General features: G+C 45.5%; 2 protein-coding genes across 3 annotated transcripts; one reads left to right on the forward strand and one right to left on the reverse strand.

Annotated features, from left to right (window-relative positions):
- Nucleotides 1-51: 51 nt before the first annotated feature.
- On the reverse strand, nucleotides 52-6,951 carry LOC139622384 (H(+)/Cl(-) exchange transporter 4). The gene is made up of 12 exons (XM_071479675.1): nucleotides 6,780-6,951; nucleotides 5,963-6,117; nucleotides 5,772-5,871; nucleotides 5,417-5,604; nucleotides 5,064-5,186; nucleotides 4,634-4,840; nucleotides 4,410-4,490; nucleotides 3,763-4,308; nucleotides 3,435-3,621; nucleotides 2,865-3,263; nucleotides 2,496-2,712; nucleotides 52-2,381 (listed from the first exon to the last, which is right to left on the reverse strand). The coding sequence occupies exons 1-12, from the start codon at nucleotides 6,793-6,795 to the stop codon at nucleotides 2,291-2,293; spliced, it is 2,310 nt and encodes a 769-aa protein (XP_071335776.1). The 5' UTR covers nucleotides 6,796-6,951; the 3' UTR covers nucleotides 52-2,290.
- Nucleotides 6,952-8,100: 1,149 nt separating this feature from the next.
- Nucleotides 8,101-15,164, forward strand: LOC139622379 (NLR family CARD domain-containing protein 3-like). 2 transcript variants are annotated; one of them, XM_071479664.1, is made up of 12 exons: nucleotides 8,101-8,165; nucleotides 8,786-8,815; nucleotides 9,597-9,692; nucleotides 10,484-10,597; nucleotides 10,707-10,763; nucleotides 10,904-10,982; nucleotides 11,084-11,294; nucleotides 11,398-13,189; nucleotides 13,276-13,449; nucleotides 13,656-13,829; nucleotides 13,931-13,977; nucleotides 14,102-15,164. In XM_071479664.1, the coding sequence occupies exons 2-12, from the start codon at nucleotides 8,808-8,810 to the stop codon at nucleotides 14,692-14,694; spliced, it is 3,345 nt and encodes a 1,114-aa protein (XP_071335765.1). In that variant the 5' UTR covers nucleotides 8,101-8,165; nucleotides 8,786-8,807; the 3' UTR covers nucleotides 14,695-15,164. The 2 variants fall into 2 exon arrangements, with proteins under 2 accessions (XP_071335765.1, XP_071335764.1); XM_071479663.1 differs by having other exon boundaries at nucleotides 8,102-8,209.
- The last annotated feature ends 58 nt before the right edge of the window (nucleotides 15,165-15,222 follow it).

Consider the following 15,222-nt stretch of genomic DNA (forward strand, 5'->3'; position numbering starts at 1 on the left):
ATGATTTACAGCATCAATGAGAGAAATAGAGTTTTAAAAAAAAATACCCAACAAACTGAACAAACTTTATTCTCCATCTGCAGATAAACTGAAAGGTTTATTTTTCCAGTCACTTCATTTACAAATCCAAAAAACAAAAGTGCAAATGTCAGTTTTCTGTACCAGTAATGAATCTGATAAATATTTTAGAGTTCAACATAAAAAATAAGCAGAGATCATCATTAGTGTTTCAGACAAAATGAACTTAAATTAAAATGATCACAATAAATCTAAATATATATACACTGTTATTTTTTCCAGTACATTCTCTTGGCATTTAAAATAAAAACATTGATCATTTGCTTTAACAACATGTAGTGTTTCCATAATTCCCTCAAAGTTTCCAGTTTTGATGAAGCATTAGCAGCCGGAGCTCCGACCGTCCCAGCTTATTTTTCACTACAATGACTACCACGACACAGGAAGTGACCGAGCGGAAAAAAACACTAAATGTGAAGATGAGGAGCAGCATTCAAAGACTAAACTTGTTTTGGAGATGTTTGTGAGACACTTGTGTCCTTTTCCTTCATTTTAAAAATCCACCTGCAGCTGCCGACACTCGTCCTAACTCCTCCTTAATGCAGAGGCACAGCAGCAGAGTTACAGTATTACTGAGTTGTTTCTGTAACAGGAGCTTCTCGTACCATCGTTTACTGAGCTGAAAATGTTACAGGTCACATACTGTATAAAGTCAGATTTCCAGGTCTTTAAACTGGCAATAATAATAATAATAATAATAACTTCTTTAGTGGGTGTGAAACTCCTCTTCTAAAGGCCCCTACACATGTGATTTTGTGTAATTTGGAGACCGACACATCAAAATCCTGACAGAAAAAGATTCAGGACCAAATTATCTCCTTTTCATTTCAGCTTTTTCCGCCCATTTTGAGGAGAAAAGTTCATTTAGCCGATCTGCTTTGTCTCTCTGGTTGGATCCTGAATGGAAAACACCTCAGGCTGATAGCAGTGCTTTCCTCTCACTGTGTGGAAGCTGAATAACTTTATTCAAGGAGACAGGAGGTGAGAGACAAACTGTATTCACTGTGGACTGGTCACATCAGGCTGATCCGGTATCAGTATCTATAGAGTCAATATATCTGATCTATGAATTGGAAATCTTGCACAGTGTGTAGGGGCCTTCAGTTTCAGGATGAGAAACATTAAACTCAGTGTCTCTGCAGAGACTCAGACCAACTGGAGTCACATTTTAAGGCCTTTTAAAACCTTTTCACACAATTAAATTAACAAAGACACTAAAACTCTAACAGTACCGACAAGAACCTTTTCTGATACAACAGTGAAAGCATCATTTCGTGTTTTAGATGCAGTGAATGTGTCAGTTTGTGGCTTCAGGTCACAGTAGCAGGAACATGATGAATGGTGCCACTGATACACTTAAATTAACAAAGATACAGGCAGCATTAATATAAATATGGCAGCAACACATAACACAAAGTGCAACAGTCCCAAACTCAGGTACAGAGTTTATACAGTAATATGGGGAGAACTTCAAAAACAAAAACATCTGTGATTCATTACATCTCACAACTGGTCCCTTTTTTTTTTTTTTTTTTTTAAAATCCATTTTGTCACGAAACCCTGCAAACTTTTCTAAGGTTAAAATCAACATCGATTATCTTCTGAATGGCTGATGATGATTTTATTTGAACCGAAAGCAGATTTCAGCTGTGGCTCCCACAGTTTGTCGCCATGAGCCCTTCACACAGACTCTCCTCTTCTCAGAAAGCAAAATGAATCCGGCCCATACCTGGGCCACACACCTGCTTTCTTCTGGCCCAGTATATGTCCGGTTCCACGGCCTGAGTCTGGCCCATATACAGCAAGACTGACGGATGCTACTTCCACATCTGGACCAATCACACCAATACTGAGGGATGACAGCCAGAACCTGTAAATGGGCCAGACCTGGGCCGGAGACCCAGGCATGTGTTGGGCCAGAAGTTACATTTTGTTAACTGCATTGTTGGCAACATGTGACAGCACGCCCTCATTTCACCCAGTGACCATGAAGAACGAGAGGAGAGCTTTTAATCAGCTTTTTGAGAGGGTGAAACTTCTACAGTTTGAAAATAAAAGTGTTTTGCCACCTTGAACTGAAACACGTGCAGCAGGGCTGTTGTGGGACTTGCCTGTCAGGAGGTGGGAGGGACTTTTCACAGGTTGCAGTACAGTAGCGTCGCACCGGTTTCATATATTTACACCGTCAGTGGAGTGAAGCTTGTCTCTGCTGCTAATTGAACATGATGGACTCTGGATCCTGGTTCATCATTTGAGCCATGTGCCGCAGGACGTCCTTCTTGGTGATGATGCCCAGGAGACGCCTGCAGAGACACAGAGAGGGACGTAAACATCTGTCTCCTAAACACAGCAGGGTCAGTTCAACAAACCCGATACTGACAAACACAGTTTCTCAGTGACACCTGAACACGTCTTACCCGCTCCTGGTGACCAGACACTGGCGGAGGCCCAGCTTCCGGAAGATGTCCACCACCGTCTCCATGGGCGTGTGGTCGGTGACGGTGAAAGGGCTGAGGTTCAGGATGCGCCGCAGCTTCAGAGGCTGCGGGTTGGTGGCCGGCAGCTGCGGCGCGTCCTCGGTGAAGTAGACGACAGAGCTGCTGACGACGCCGTCCTGCTTCTGACGGGCGTTTTCTGCGTGTGGGAAAAACAGAGACAAGTCTGTCAAGGCGCCTCCTGAACATGACCCTGTTTTTCTCTCCGCTTTTATTTTAATCACTTAAATGAACTCCACGAGCTGCCTGCAGAACAGTCTGAGTAAAGAAACTCTGGTTTAACCATCTTACTGATGGCGAGGGTGAGATCTCGGCGCTGGACGAAGCCGATGAGCCTCTCCGACTCTCTGGACACAACCACCGGGAAGCCGTTATAATCAGTGTCTTTGATCAGCGTCTCCACGTCCTCCACAGTGGTGCTGTCCTGCGTGAGGACGGCCAGAGGGGGGTCGTTCCTGCGGGGCCGCATCACGTCGGTGGCCAGGGTGCGGTGGGTGAACTCGTCCCTGACGTCCAGGTAGGGGTAGCCGTTGAGCTGGATGTGAGACTCGTATATTCCCTCCTTGCCGAAGGCGTCTGCCACCCACTTGCTGGTGACGGCGGCGGCCATGAGGGGGACGATGTACTCCAACCCACCGGTGAGCTCAAACATGATGACCACCAGGGAGACAGTCATCCTGGTCACCCCGCCTGGAGGGAGACAATCACAGCTGGTTTAGTCAATGAACCCAAGATTATTTATCTGCTGCTTTTCTACATCATGCAGCTGGAAAAGAGTCTGGATGTGTCGCCATCATCAGATTTACAGATGTCCCGCCCCTTCACCCTCACAGACCGAGAGGTGAAGCTGTGTCCACTCACCCAGGCAGGCGGCGGCTCCCACCATGGCGTAGAGTCCAGGTGTGACGCAGTCCGCGCCGGGCCGGCACCAGTTCTTGAAGATAATCCAGTCGTGGTGGTGGTACGCCATCTGCTCCACGGCGATCCCGACAATCCGCCCAGCAATCGCTCCAACCGCCATGCTGGGAATGAAGAGACCTGACGGGATCTGGACAGGAAACAGAACCCGTTCAGGGCGTCAGAAATCACATGGTCAGGTGTCGAGTCCAGATTTCAGATTACTAAGAATTATTTTTGCAGTATTATCACTTTAACCAAATCTCTTCCTCATCATCTTCCTCATACTGACCTTCATGCCGAAAGTGAAGATGGTGATGACGATCTTGAAGACGAGGGCGAGGGCGAGCTGCCACAGGGCGTTGTAGACGCCGGGCCCGGCCGGGCGGTCCGGGATGTCGTCCACTGGCCGACTCATGTTGGGGTTATTGATATAATCACAGAGCTGTGACGACTCCAGCGCGCCGCAGTCGTTGAAGAGCTCAGAGATGAGCTCGCTGGTGCTGCGACGGGTGTACGGGTTGGGGTACGCCAGCAAAGCGGTGAGCCCTGTCACGGCGATGACCTCCAGGACCGGGTACTTCCCCAGCTGGGTGGTCTTCCTCCGCCGGCACCAGGCGATGTTGGCCCGGATGAAGAGGGTCCCCCAGAGACCGCCAAACACGCCCAGCAGGATGAAGGGGACCAGCTCGGCCATGTACCACGGCGTATGGTACTCGACATAGAACAGCACCAGCCGGCTGTTGCCAAACGGGTTGATGGAGCGCAGCGTGAAGGCAGCAACCAGAGCGGCGAAGAACGAACGCCACAGGGTCTTCAGAGGGAAATAATAACTGACCTGCAGGAGAGACGGAGGACGAGTGATCACGAGAAGACATCGAGACATGAGCAAAGCACCGTGTCACAGGTTCAGTGTGAGCAGCAGGATTTCTAACGAACCTCCTCCAGGCTGAACAGGACTCCTCCGATGGGCGCCCCAAAGGCCACGGACACTCCGGCTGCTGCTGCAGCTGACAACACCTGCAGGACACAGACACACAAAATGCAAAGAGAATTCAAATCTGAACTCTTCTGATTCTTTGATCCTTCTGCTTCTTCTGCAAACAGCACAAACTGTACAGTATTTTCACTTGTGTGCAAACCGCAGACCAACAGCAGCGTACCTCTCGCCGCTTGCCCTCGTTCTTGCTGTACTTGGAGAAGAGACTGCAGAAGAGGTTTCCACAGCAACAGGCCACGTGGACCAGAGGACCCTCCTTCCCCAGGCTGAGACCGGACGACACCGCCAGCACCAGTGTGACTGTCTTGATCAGCAGAGTCCATTTCCCCAGGTAGCCCCGGATGATGAAGCCGCTGAGGATCGTCTTGATCTGCACAAAATATTAATATTATATTTATATAATATTATTGATTTAAATGTCCATTAATCCGCCCCTGAAAATCGTCCCCAACAAGTGCATTTAAAAAAATGAAACAATGTATTTGTGAAGTGTTTTCAGGATCCTTCACAGTTTTTATTATCAGGTGTAAAGCTGGTTTCAGAAGTGCTAAACTCCTGGATCCCTGTGATGTGTTTCATGTCAGGTTTATTACCTCTGGGATTCCTGAACCACAGGCGTACGGAGCGAAGACTCGCACCAGTGACACCGCCAGGAAGGAAAACAAAAGTGCCCACAGAATGTACAGGAAGTAGTTCAACACGTAGGCTCCTGCTCCCTGAAGGATTAAAGCCACACAGAAGACAGTCAAACATTAGAGTCACAAAAACATCCACATGGTTTATAGGCACTGATCCACTGAAGTCCATAATGACAAGAAGTCAGAGGAAAATTTTAAACTCATCTGTACTTTCCCTCTTAATTTGTCACTCACAGGTTTTATTGTGATAAAGTAAACGTTTCTTTTAATAAGCATGGTGTTTTATTTTGGCGAGAGCCCGGTCTGACCTCAGCGTGGCCGGTCATCAGCTCGGCCCACTTCTGCCACTGCGGACACTTGTCGCGGTCGTCGAACGTCGTCTCATTGGACGTCCAGCAGCACTGCTCGTGGCTGTACCAGAAGGCCGTCAGACAGACGCCTTCCTTCAGGTCCGTCATCCAGTCCACCGCCAGGTCGATCACTCCGGCCAGTGTACCTGAAGGGAACAGGATGTGTCAGTGCACCTGAAGCCGGAACAGTGAGTTTCTCACTGAGGGATGATTGTCCCGGTACAAGATTAATTTACGCTCATGCTCTGCTGGCAGTGACCGTGCTAATGTGCTAATGAGTAGGCTCAGTTTTGGGAAATGGTCTCCGACTGACCTGAGAGGAGTCCGATGAGCAGCATCACCACCCATCCTGACCAGGCGTCCAGCAGGCTCTTGATCAGCTCCCAGATGGACTCTTTACTCTTACTGGTGATCTGGTGGACAAACAACAAGGACAAAGAGCAGGAGGTGATTATAACTGGAACTTAAAGAACTTAAAGATGTACAAAGAAAACCTGGACGAACCTTGCGGTGGCGGTCTGTGTCTCTGGATTTCTCCCTCAGCCAGTCGATGGTGTGGAAGTCTTCATACGTGCCCACGTCAGGAAAAGGCTCGTCCAGGAAATCCATCAGGTTTCCAGCTCCGTTCATCTCCTCTGTGGGCGTGGCACTGCTGACACCTGGCAGAGAGGAGCACATCATCACACTGGACTTTTTGCTGCACACCTCCACCTCTCTGAATGTTGGATATGATCTTTCCATCAGTCTCCCTCCCACATCTAATGTTGCAAGAAACTGGAGATTTAACTCAGTTTGCAGCCAGGATGCAACAAAGAATTACTTTTATTGTTCATTAATATGACTAACATCACCTGTCAATCAGTTATTCTAAGATATATAAAAGAAATCGTGAAAATGCTAGTTAAAAGTTTTGAGTAATCTGTTTTAATTCATAGAAATCACAGGAAATCTTCTACATTTGAGAGGCTGCATCCTTTTAGAGCTGATTGCTCAGTTATCAAACTTGATTGATTTGTTTCTGATTATCAGCTGACTCACTGACTGATCAAATAAGAGTTTAAGCTGTGAAAAGCAGCAACATTACTCTTTACTTTTGGTTAGAAAATGACGACAGGTGTATGATTTCTCTGACCTGGATGCAATTATTAATACACAACTCTCAGATGTGATAATATTCATGCTGAGGTTTTATTCACACCTAAACACCCACGTATAGACAGATAAAATAATACTGTTTACGTTAGCAGTCAAAGCTAACTCCAGCTGCCAGCATTAGCATCAGCTCCTCTAGCTACGTTAGCTCGATAAAGTCGTATTTTACCTTCGCCGGCCTCCATGTTAAAGCCTGTCCTGCAGGTGGAAAGCGTCTCTTTTAATTTAATAACTTATATAAAGTCGACTGTCTCTGACATTTTAGTATTTCGAGAGGTTATTTAACATTTAGAGAGAGACAACGTCAGAGATTGCCTAGCACAACACTGCTGCTCAAACTGTCACTCTCACGATATGTCTGTAATCTCGCGTTGATTGCGCACCGAAGCCAAAGATCGTCTATCGCGAAGTTGAGTCCACGTTAAAATATTCATGGAGGAGGCTTTTTTAGTGCAGGGCTGTTGGATTTGACTGCATTGGTTTAGTTCCCATTAAAAGTGTAAACATCATCGTCTGTGGAAGAGAAAAAGAGGCACTCTTCCACCACAGACACTATTGTAAAATGTAAACACATTTTGGCAAATTGCCGAATCAATTATTACCCATTCCTGTTTGGCATGAACCCATGATTGTACAGATAACATCACTGGATCACCATGATAATGCCCCTCCGTCCACTTCTCCTCACTCCATGTCTGACTCACTTATAGACATTACTGGGTTTGATATGAGGAGTGGAATTTAAAATTGTAGTTTAATGTCACAAGTAATAGAAGTAAATTATAATATTTCAGCCTTTCCTGTTAGCTGCGTCCTTCTTTGAAGCGATATCAAAGAGACACATATATTCATTCATGAAGAAACAAACAGTCACATTGACCTCTCAAGGTGCTTTACACTACACACCATGTGGCACAGAGCTGGGGTTTGAACCAGTGGCCTTCTGTTGGGTGGACGACCTGCTCTGCCTCCTGAGCCACAGGGGAACTGGATATGTGTTGGGTGATTGTCATGAAATTTGAAGCAGACGTTCACGGTCACCTGAGGATGCATCCAGATCTGCCTCTCCTCCTTGTGTTTGGGCTCTGCTGGGAAACAAGGGCCCGTTTCAGAGGAAGCGGATGGCCGTGCATGTTAATGAAGACGTTCTTTTCACTGTTGTTCACACCACGTCTGCTCCGGCCAAGCGGGCTGAAGTCGAGACGACACAGTGTCAGCTTTACATGTAAAAACGTGATGATCTTCAAGCAAGTTCTGTTAGTTATAAAGAGCATCTTTTTTTACACCTTTGGCCTGTTGAAACTGAGAGATAAAAATGGATCTGAATAAATATCTCTCTCCCTGTTTCGGTCAACAGTTTCTGTTATAGCCTGTTACCACACTAAATCTTTCTGTTCAGTGGATGATGCAGAAGCTTTGACTCAGTCCTCATGAAACTGATCTTTGACCTGAGACGTGCAGTGATAAGTGAGAGAGGTGAGTGCAGTTGTCAGACAAACAGCACTGCTGCACTGATTAACACCAGAGTTCCTCAGCAGACCTGAGAGAGACTGAGGTGAGCTGCCAGGCAGAAACCTGACTTCAGTGGGACTGAGCTGAGTGAGTCGAGATCTGATGAACTCCCTGTGCCTCTGATGTTTCCTCCTCCATTATTATTCTTTATTATTGTTCCTTTGTTCCAGTGATTAAATCAGATGTGATCACAAGTTTCTCTGTTTGCTCCTCTTTGAAAATGCTCATTACAATTGTTTTTTAAATTTATTTTAACATATTTTTAATATCTATCTGTGTGTACTATATTGCTATTCTATATTTATTTATTATTTATTCCTTGTACATTTTTAGAATTGATATTTTCATTTTGCATTTCCTCCTGTATCGTCCTGTAACACTGCAAATTTCCCCACTGTGGGACTAGTTAAGGAATATCTTATCTTATCTTATCTTATCTATCTTAAGTATAAACTGTTTTCTAAGAGATTAGCTCCACACAATCCTGGTCAAACTGGTTAGGATTTAATTTTCTATTGACTTGTTACTTTTTCTAACAATAATGTTGCTAGTAATCATCGTGTCACACCATAGTGTTGGTTGTTTGGTTGTTTGGTTGTTTGGTCCACCACTTTGATCCAGACTGTGCTCTCTCTCTCTCTCTCTCTCTCTCTCTCTCATCAGTGTGGTCCAGGTTAATTCCAACATGGAGAGGTATGGCACACTTACATGTTACAGCTTGTTGTGTATTTTTATTGAAACACTAAAAGAGATGTTGCCAGTAAAGTTTCCAATAAAACTGCAGATTATTGCACTTGAACTTTGCCACTTTCGGACTTTGAAACTGAATATTGTTGTTATGACTTCCATGTAACTGCTTACAAGAGAGGTGATGAGGAAGAAGGTTGATAATTCTCTTTCAATATTGATTTCCACAATATTTTATTTTAAATTTTTTTTGGTTTGAACCTATATAACTGTGAAAAGCTGTGTTAGCTGACTTATACATGACACAAGATTCATTTGCTGTATTAACATTTTGTCACACTGCCTCATTTTTTAAAAACTTTTTATGACACTCTTCCAGTCAGTCACATAAAACTAAACTTCCCAGATGAAGACAGGTATTGAATCACCTGAATTTACAGCAGGAACCTTTTACAATTAGCAGAAACAATAGAGCCCTGTCATCTCTCTGTCTGGTTTTAGAGCTGGAAAAGGTTAATCAGTGATGGATCAGGGCACCATTGTTGAACTTCCTGATGTAGTAGTTAGTTATAGTTGTTTTCGATTTTTTATGTGGGAGCAGCGTACAATACTTTTTGTGTTGTCATCTTGTTTGTCAGTTACTGTGACTGGATGATAAAGTTGATTTTCCTACCTTATCACCTCTCTCTCTGCCAACCATGTAAGAGATGTAAACACAGAGACATAAACCTGAAACAAACAGCTGTTTATCCAGGTTAGAATATGTGTGTTTGTGTGTTTGTATCAGGACTCAGAAGGAGAGACCAGACTCCCCTGTACCCAGCAGTGTGTCCATAAAGAGTGACAACTCCAAAGGTCATCCTCCGACCTTCAAAAGTAAAAGGTGAAGGTTTAAAGCTGCAATAATCACAGATTTCATTCCAATCCTTAAATAAATGTTACATGATTTTGAGTGAGATCTAACAGGAGGAAGGTAACATGGAGCTGTGGAGGACTGAGGATCCCAGCTTTAGACTCTACGGCAGCACAAAAGCCTTAGTGAGCATTCAGCTGCAGCCCGAGGCTTTTATAAGTACTTACGTCCACGACAAAGTCCTGTTGGCTTTGACTGATGGATCAGAACAGGAGGAGCTGACAAAGCAGCCACTGAATCAGACAAAAACAAGTCATCTTTGGTCAGAAGGAGATTGAGCCACGAACCTCCTAAAGTCATAAACCAATCCCTCTGAAAACAGCATCATCATGGAGGTGTGGGTCGGTGTTGGAGGAAAGGTGCGAGTTGCAGATGAATACCACGCCTCTCTACAGCATGTCTGTGGTCTCCTGAGGACAAGAGGACAAATATGGCAGGACTTACAACGCTGTGGGTGGACGGTGGCCATGCAATGGAGAAGGCTTTAAAACATCAAGCTCCTGTGCATCAAAGTAGAGCCAAAGGTTTCCAAACACAGCTGTCCCCTGATGAAACTGGCTGGCTGCTTTCTGGCAGCATCGGCTCACTGGTATCTGACTGCTCTGGGCATCAAAAGAGAAAGAGGAGTTTATGTCACAGAGTGGGGCTGGAGGCAAAAGAATCTTCTTGCAGAGTGTGGAGTAGGTGTGAGGAAAGTAGGACACTGCTCGTCCAAATCCTGCCTCTCTAATGCTTGTACTCCTCATCCTTGTTTGTCCCAGGACTCAAAAAGAGAGACCAGCCTCCCCTTTACCCAGCTGTGTGTCCATGAAGAGTAATCACTCTATAGGTCATCCTCTGACCTTTGGAAATGGACGCCCCCCAGTTGATAAAAGGTGAAGGTTTAAAACTCTACTAAAAGGTCATGATGCAGTAAACCAAATACTTAAGTTGCTGCTTCTTTATATTAATCACAAATGTTTTTTAATTTGATCATTTATCCAGCTGTGTGTCCATGAAGAGTGATAGCTCTATAGGTCATCCTCTGACCTTCAGAGACAGGTTTGTTTTCATTTTTAATTATATCATAATGTTACATGAAAATCACAATTTCAGCCTCTCCAGTAATTTTCACCGCTAGTTTACAGAACTGGCCACAAATCATTGTTTATAGCTCCTATGTGTTTGTCTGTTTCCTTCAGAGTCAACCAAGAGAGGTTAGAGACGCCCGGTGATCAGTCTGTGCAGGAGCGTCAACCAGACCTGAAGACCATATTCAGGGTTTGTACAAGTCAATCTGCTCTCATCTCCTTAAACCTTCAACCTACAACAGCCGGACTCATTGTTGTGTTTCATTTGCTTTATATTCATCACTGGTTCAGTGTCTTGAGGAGAACATTGTTACCTTTGTGAGGAAAGAGCTGAGGATCTTCCTCGAGGTTCTGCATCCAGATTACTCCGACAGCTCAGAGAGGCAGAGGGAGGATGAGGAGGATGAAGAGCAGAGGACCGGCAGGGAGGCTTTTCTGAAGATCACACTGAACTTCCTGAGGAGGATGAAGCAGGAGGAGCTGGCTGAGTCTTTGTTCAACAGTAAGAGAACTTGCTAGAAGATACACGTAGACAGGCGATTGTGATCAAATAACATGTTGGGTAATATCTACACAGTGATATTATTTGTTATTTGTTCATTCAGAAATGCTTGCTCCACCGTGCCAGACCCTACTGAAGTCTAACCTGAAGAAGAGGTTCCAGTGTGTGTTTGAGGGGATCTCTAAAGCAGGAAACCCAACCCTTCTGAACCAGATCTACACAGAGCTCTACATCACAGAGGGAGGGGCTGGAGAGGTCAATGATGAACATGAGGTCAGACAGATTGAAACAGCTTCCAGGAAACCAGCCAGACCAGAAACAACCATCAGACAAGAAGACATCTTTAAAGCCTCACCTGGAAGAGATGGACCAATCAGAACAGTGATGACACAGGGCGTGGCTGGCATTGGGAAAACAATATTAACACAGAAGTTCACTCTGGACTGGGCTGAAGACAAAGCCAACCAGGACATACAGTTCACATTTCCCTTCACCTTCAGAGAGCTGAATGTGCTGAAAGAGAAAAAGTTCAGCTTGGTGGAACTTGTTCATCACTTCTTCACTGAGACCAAAGAAGCAGGAATCTGCAGGTTTGATCAGTTCCAGGTTGTGTTCATCTTTGACGGTCTGGATGAGTGTCGACCTCCTCTGGACTTCCACAACACTGAGATCCTGACTGATGTCACAGAGTCCACCTCAGTGCACGTGCTGCTGACAAACCTCATCAGGGGGAAACTGCTTCCCTCTGCTCGCCTCTGGATAACCACACGACCTGCAGCAGCCAATCAGATCCCTCCTGAGTGTGTTGACATGGTGACAGAGGTCAGAGGGTTCACTGACCCACAGAAGGAGGAGTACTTCAGGAAGAGGTTCAAAGGTAAGAAGCAGGCCAGAAAGATCATCTCCCACATCAAGACGTCACGAAGCCTCCACATCATGTGCCACATCCCAGTCTTCTGCTGGATCACTGCTACAGTTCTGGAGGATGTGTTGAAGACCAGAGAGGGAGGAGAGCTGCCCAAGACCCTGACTGAGATGTACATCCACTTCCTGGTGGTTCAGTCCAAACTGAAGAAGGTCAAGTATGATGGAGGAGCTGGGACAGATCCACACTGGAGTCCAGAGACCAGGAAGATGATTGAGTCTCTGGGAAAACTGGCTTTTGAGCAGCTGCAGAAAGGAAACCTGATCTTTTATGAATCAGACCTGACAGAGTGTGGCATTGATATCAGAGCAGCCTCAGTGTACTCAGGAGTGTTCACACAGGTCTTTAAAGAGGAGAGAGGGCTGTACCAGGACAAGGTGTTCTGCTTCGTCCATCTGAGTGTTCAGGAGTTTCTGGCTGCTCTTCATGTCCACATGACCTTCATCAACTCTGGAGTCAATCTGATGACTGAACAATCAACATCCCAAGTCACAGCAGTAAAAGGTAAATTTGCAGACTTCTACCAGAGAGCTGTGGACGAGGCCTTACAGAGTCCAAATGGACACCTGGACCTGTTCCTCCGCTTCCTCCTGGGTCTTCCACTGCAGACCAATCAGACTCTGCTACAAGGTCTGATGACAGGGAAAGGAAGTGGTCCAGTAACCAATCAGGAAACAGTCCAGTACATCAAGAAGAAGATCAGTGAGAATCTGTCTGTAGAGAGAAGCATCAACCTGTTCCACTGTCTGAATGAACTGAATGATCGTTCTCTAGTGGAGCAGATCCAACAGTCCCTGAGTTCAGGAAGTCTCTCCAAGGATAAACTGTCTCCTGCTCAGTGGTCAGCTCTGGTCTTCATCTTACTGTCATCAGAAGAAGATCTGGACGTGTTTGACCTGAAGAAATACTCTGCTTCAGAGGAGGCTCTTCTGTGGCTGCTGCCAGTGGTGAAAGCCTCCAACAAAGCTGTGTAAGTGTCGAGGTAACTGGATCAGTTCAGGACAGTTTGTTCCAAGCAGTAAACTGGAATCATGTTTTTGTTTGTTGTTTCCTCAGACTGAGTGGCTGTAACCTGACAGAGAGAAGCTGTAAAGCTCTGTCCTCAGTCCTCAGCTCCCAGTCCTCTAGTCTGAGAGACCTGGACCTGAGTAACAACGACCTGAAGGACTCAGGAGTGAAGATCCTGTCTGTTGGTCTGAAGAGTCCACACTGTTCACTGGAGACTCTCAGGTCAGGATTTAACACATTAAGGGTAACACTGAGACAATAAAAGTGTTTATGGATGTCAAGAAGTCAAGTTTCAACCTTAATTTAGTTGCCAACCAAAACAGAAGTTAGTCAGTGAACTGTATTTGATCATTTGTTAGGCATGAATCCTGCTGATCTCAGTCTAGGATATGAAGATGATCTGACATGTAGCTCATGTGTGTCTGCAGGCTGTCAGGCTGTCTGGTCACAGAGGAAGGTTGTTCTTCTCTGGCCTCAGCTCTGAGATCCAACCCCTCCCATCTGAGAGAGCTGGACCTGAGCTACAATCATCCAGGAGGCTCAGGACTGAAGATGCTTTCTGCAGGACTGGAGGATCCAGACTGGAGACTGGACACACTCAGGTATGGAGAGACCTACTACATGCTACATGCACAGTCCATTTCATGTTGCATGTGTCCATAATGTGAGACAACATGTTCTGAATCTGTGTATCCTCCCTCAGAGCGGACCATGGTGGAGCCGGCAGGTTGAGACCAGGTCTAAAGAAGTGTAAGTGTGTCTGTAGCTTGATCGCACTGCTTGTAACTGAGAGCAGGTGTCATCACAGAAGAACAATACATTTATCATTGCATTGAATGAAAATCAGCTTTTTCATTGTCTCTTGTTGTTGCAGACGCCTGTGAACTCACACTCGACCCAAACACGGCACACAGAAACCTCAAACTGTCTGACAGCAACAGAAAGGGGGCAACAGTGAAAGAGCAGCAGCCCTACCCTGATCACCCAGAGAGATTCGACACCTGCCTCCAGGTGCTGTGTCAAACTGGTCTGACTGGGCGCCGTTACTGGGAAGTGGAGTGGAAGGGAATGGTTTGCATTGGAGTGGCCTACAGAGGAATCAGCCGGAAAGGAGACAGCGCTGACTCCTTACTTGGAGAGAGTGATCGGTCCTGGAGTCTGTACTGTTCTGGGGAGACTTACTCTGTTCGTCACAACAACAGAGGAAGGGACGCACGTTCTCCGTCTTCCTGCTCCAGCAGAGTGGGAGTGTATCTGGACTGGCCTGCTGGTACTCTGTCCTTCTACAGCGTCTCCTCCGACACACTGACCCACCTCCACACCTTCAACACCACCTTCACTGAGCCTGTCTACCCGGCGTTCAGGGTGGGGTTTCAGCTGAGGTTGTTTGGCTCCTCAGTGTCTCTGTGTGAGCTGCAGGAGGGAGAGTCGTCCTCTGTTCAAACAAACGTTCATGAATCATCATAAGACTCATGTAATAAATCATTTCACCATGTACGAACACAAAAATGCACTTTTGTCTTTCAGATGTAAATAAGTCTTGAAATATATGTACACACACACACACACACACACACACACACACACACACACACACAGAAAATACAGTTTTCCTCATCAGCAGATATTATTGGATATTAAGACAGATTCCAGTTTTTAGCAATGAAAGGAGCAAGCAAAGGTTAAATTAGTGTGTTTTTATCATCCTCTCATCTGAGTGTGAGCAGTAAGTGATGAAATGAAGCTGATGAATTCTGACTTCTGTGTTTGTGTCTTTGTTGTGCAACTATTTTTTTTACATTCAGTTTTGCAGAAGTCAGTGAAAACGTTATTATTAAAATTGACTATTATTTGATGATATTAAATGTTTTTTTTCAAATATGTTTCATGAGTGCATCAATAAGCTGTAGGTAAGAGGATATTTACACTTTGACCCAGAGATTCTGTGAGCTGTAGTTCCTTTGTGAACTGTGAGCCTGCATAAGTGGGTGGAGC

This window comes from Trachinotus anak, unplaced genomic scaffold (genome assembly GCF_046630095.1).
Source record: "Trachinotus anak isolate AG129_WGS33_773 ecotype Australia unplaced genomic scaffold, CSIRO_AGI_Tana_v1 ptg000006l, whole genome shotgun sequence".
NCBI lineage: Eukaryota > Metazoa > Chordata > Actinopteri > Carangiformes > Carangidae > Trachinotus > Trachinotus anak.

Bases quoted from the DNA above. Each gene is read 5' to 3' on its own strand.
- LOC139622379 (XM_071479664.1), top strand. The intron at 10,598-10,706 runs GTGAAGGTTTAA...TCATTTATCCAG, and splicing joins CGCCCCCCAGTTGATAAAAG to CTGTGTGTCCATGAAGAGTG. The intron at 10,764-10,903 runs GTTTGTTTTCAT...TGTTTCCTTCAG, and splicing joins CCTCTGACCTTCAGAGACAG to AGTCAACCAAGAGAGGTTAG.
- LOC139622384 (XM_071479675.1), bottom strand. The intron at 5,872-5,962 runs GTTCGTCCAGGT...TTTGTCCACCAG, and splicing joins ACACAGACCGCCACCGCAAG to ATCACCAGTAAGAGTAAAGA. The intron at 3,622-3,762 runs GTCAGTATGAGG...TTTCCTGTCCAG, and splicing joins TCTTCACTTTCGGCATGAAG to ATCCCGTCAGGTCTCTTCAT.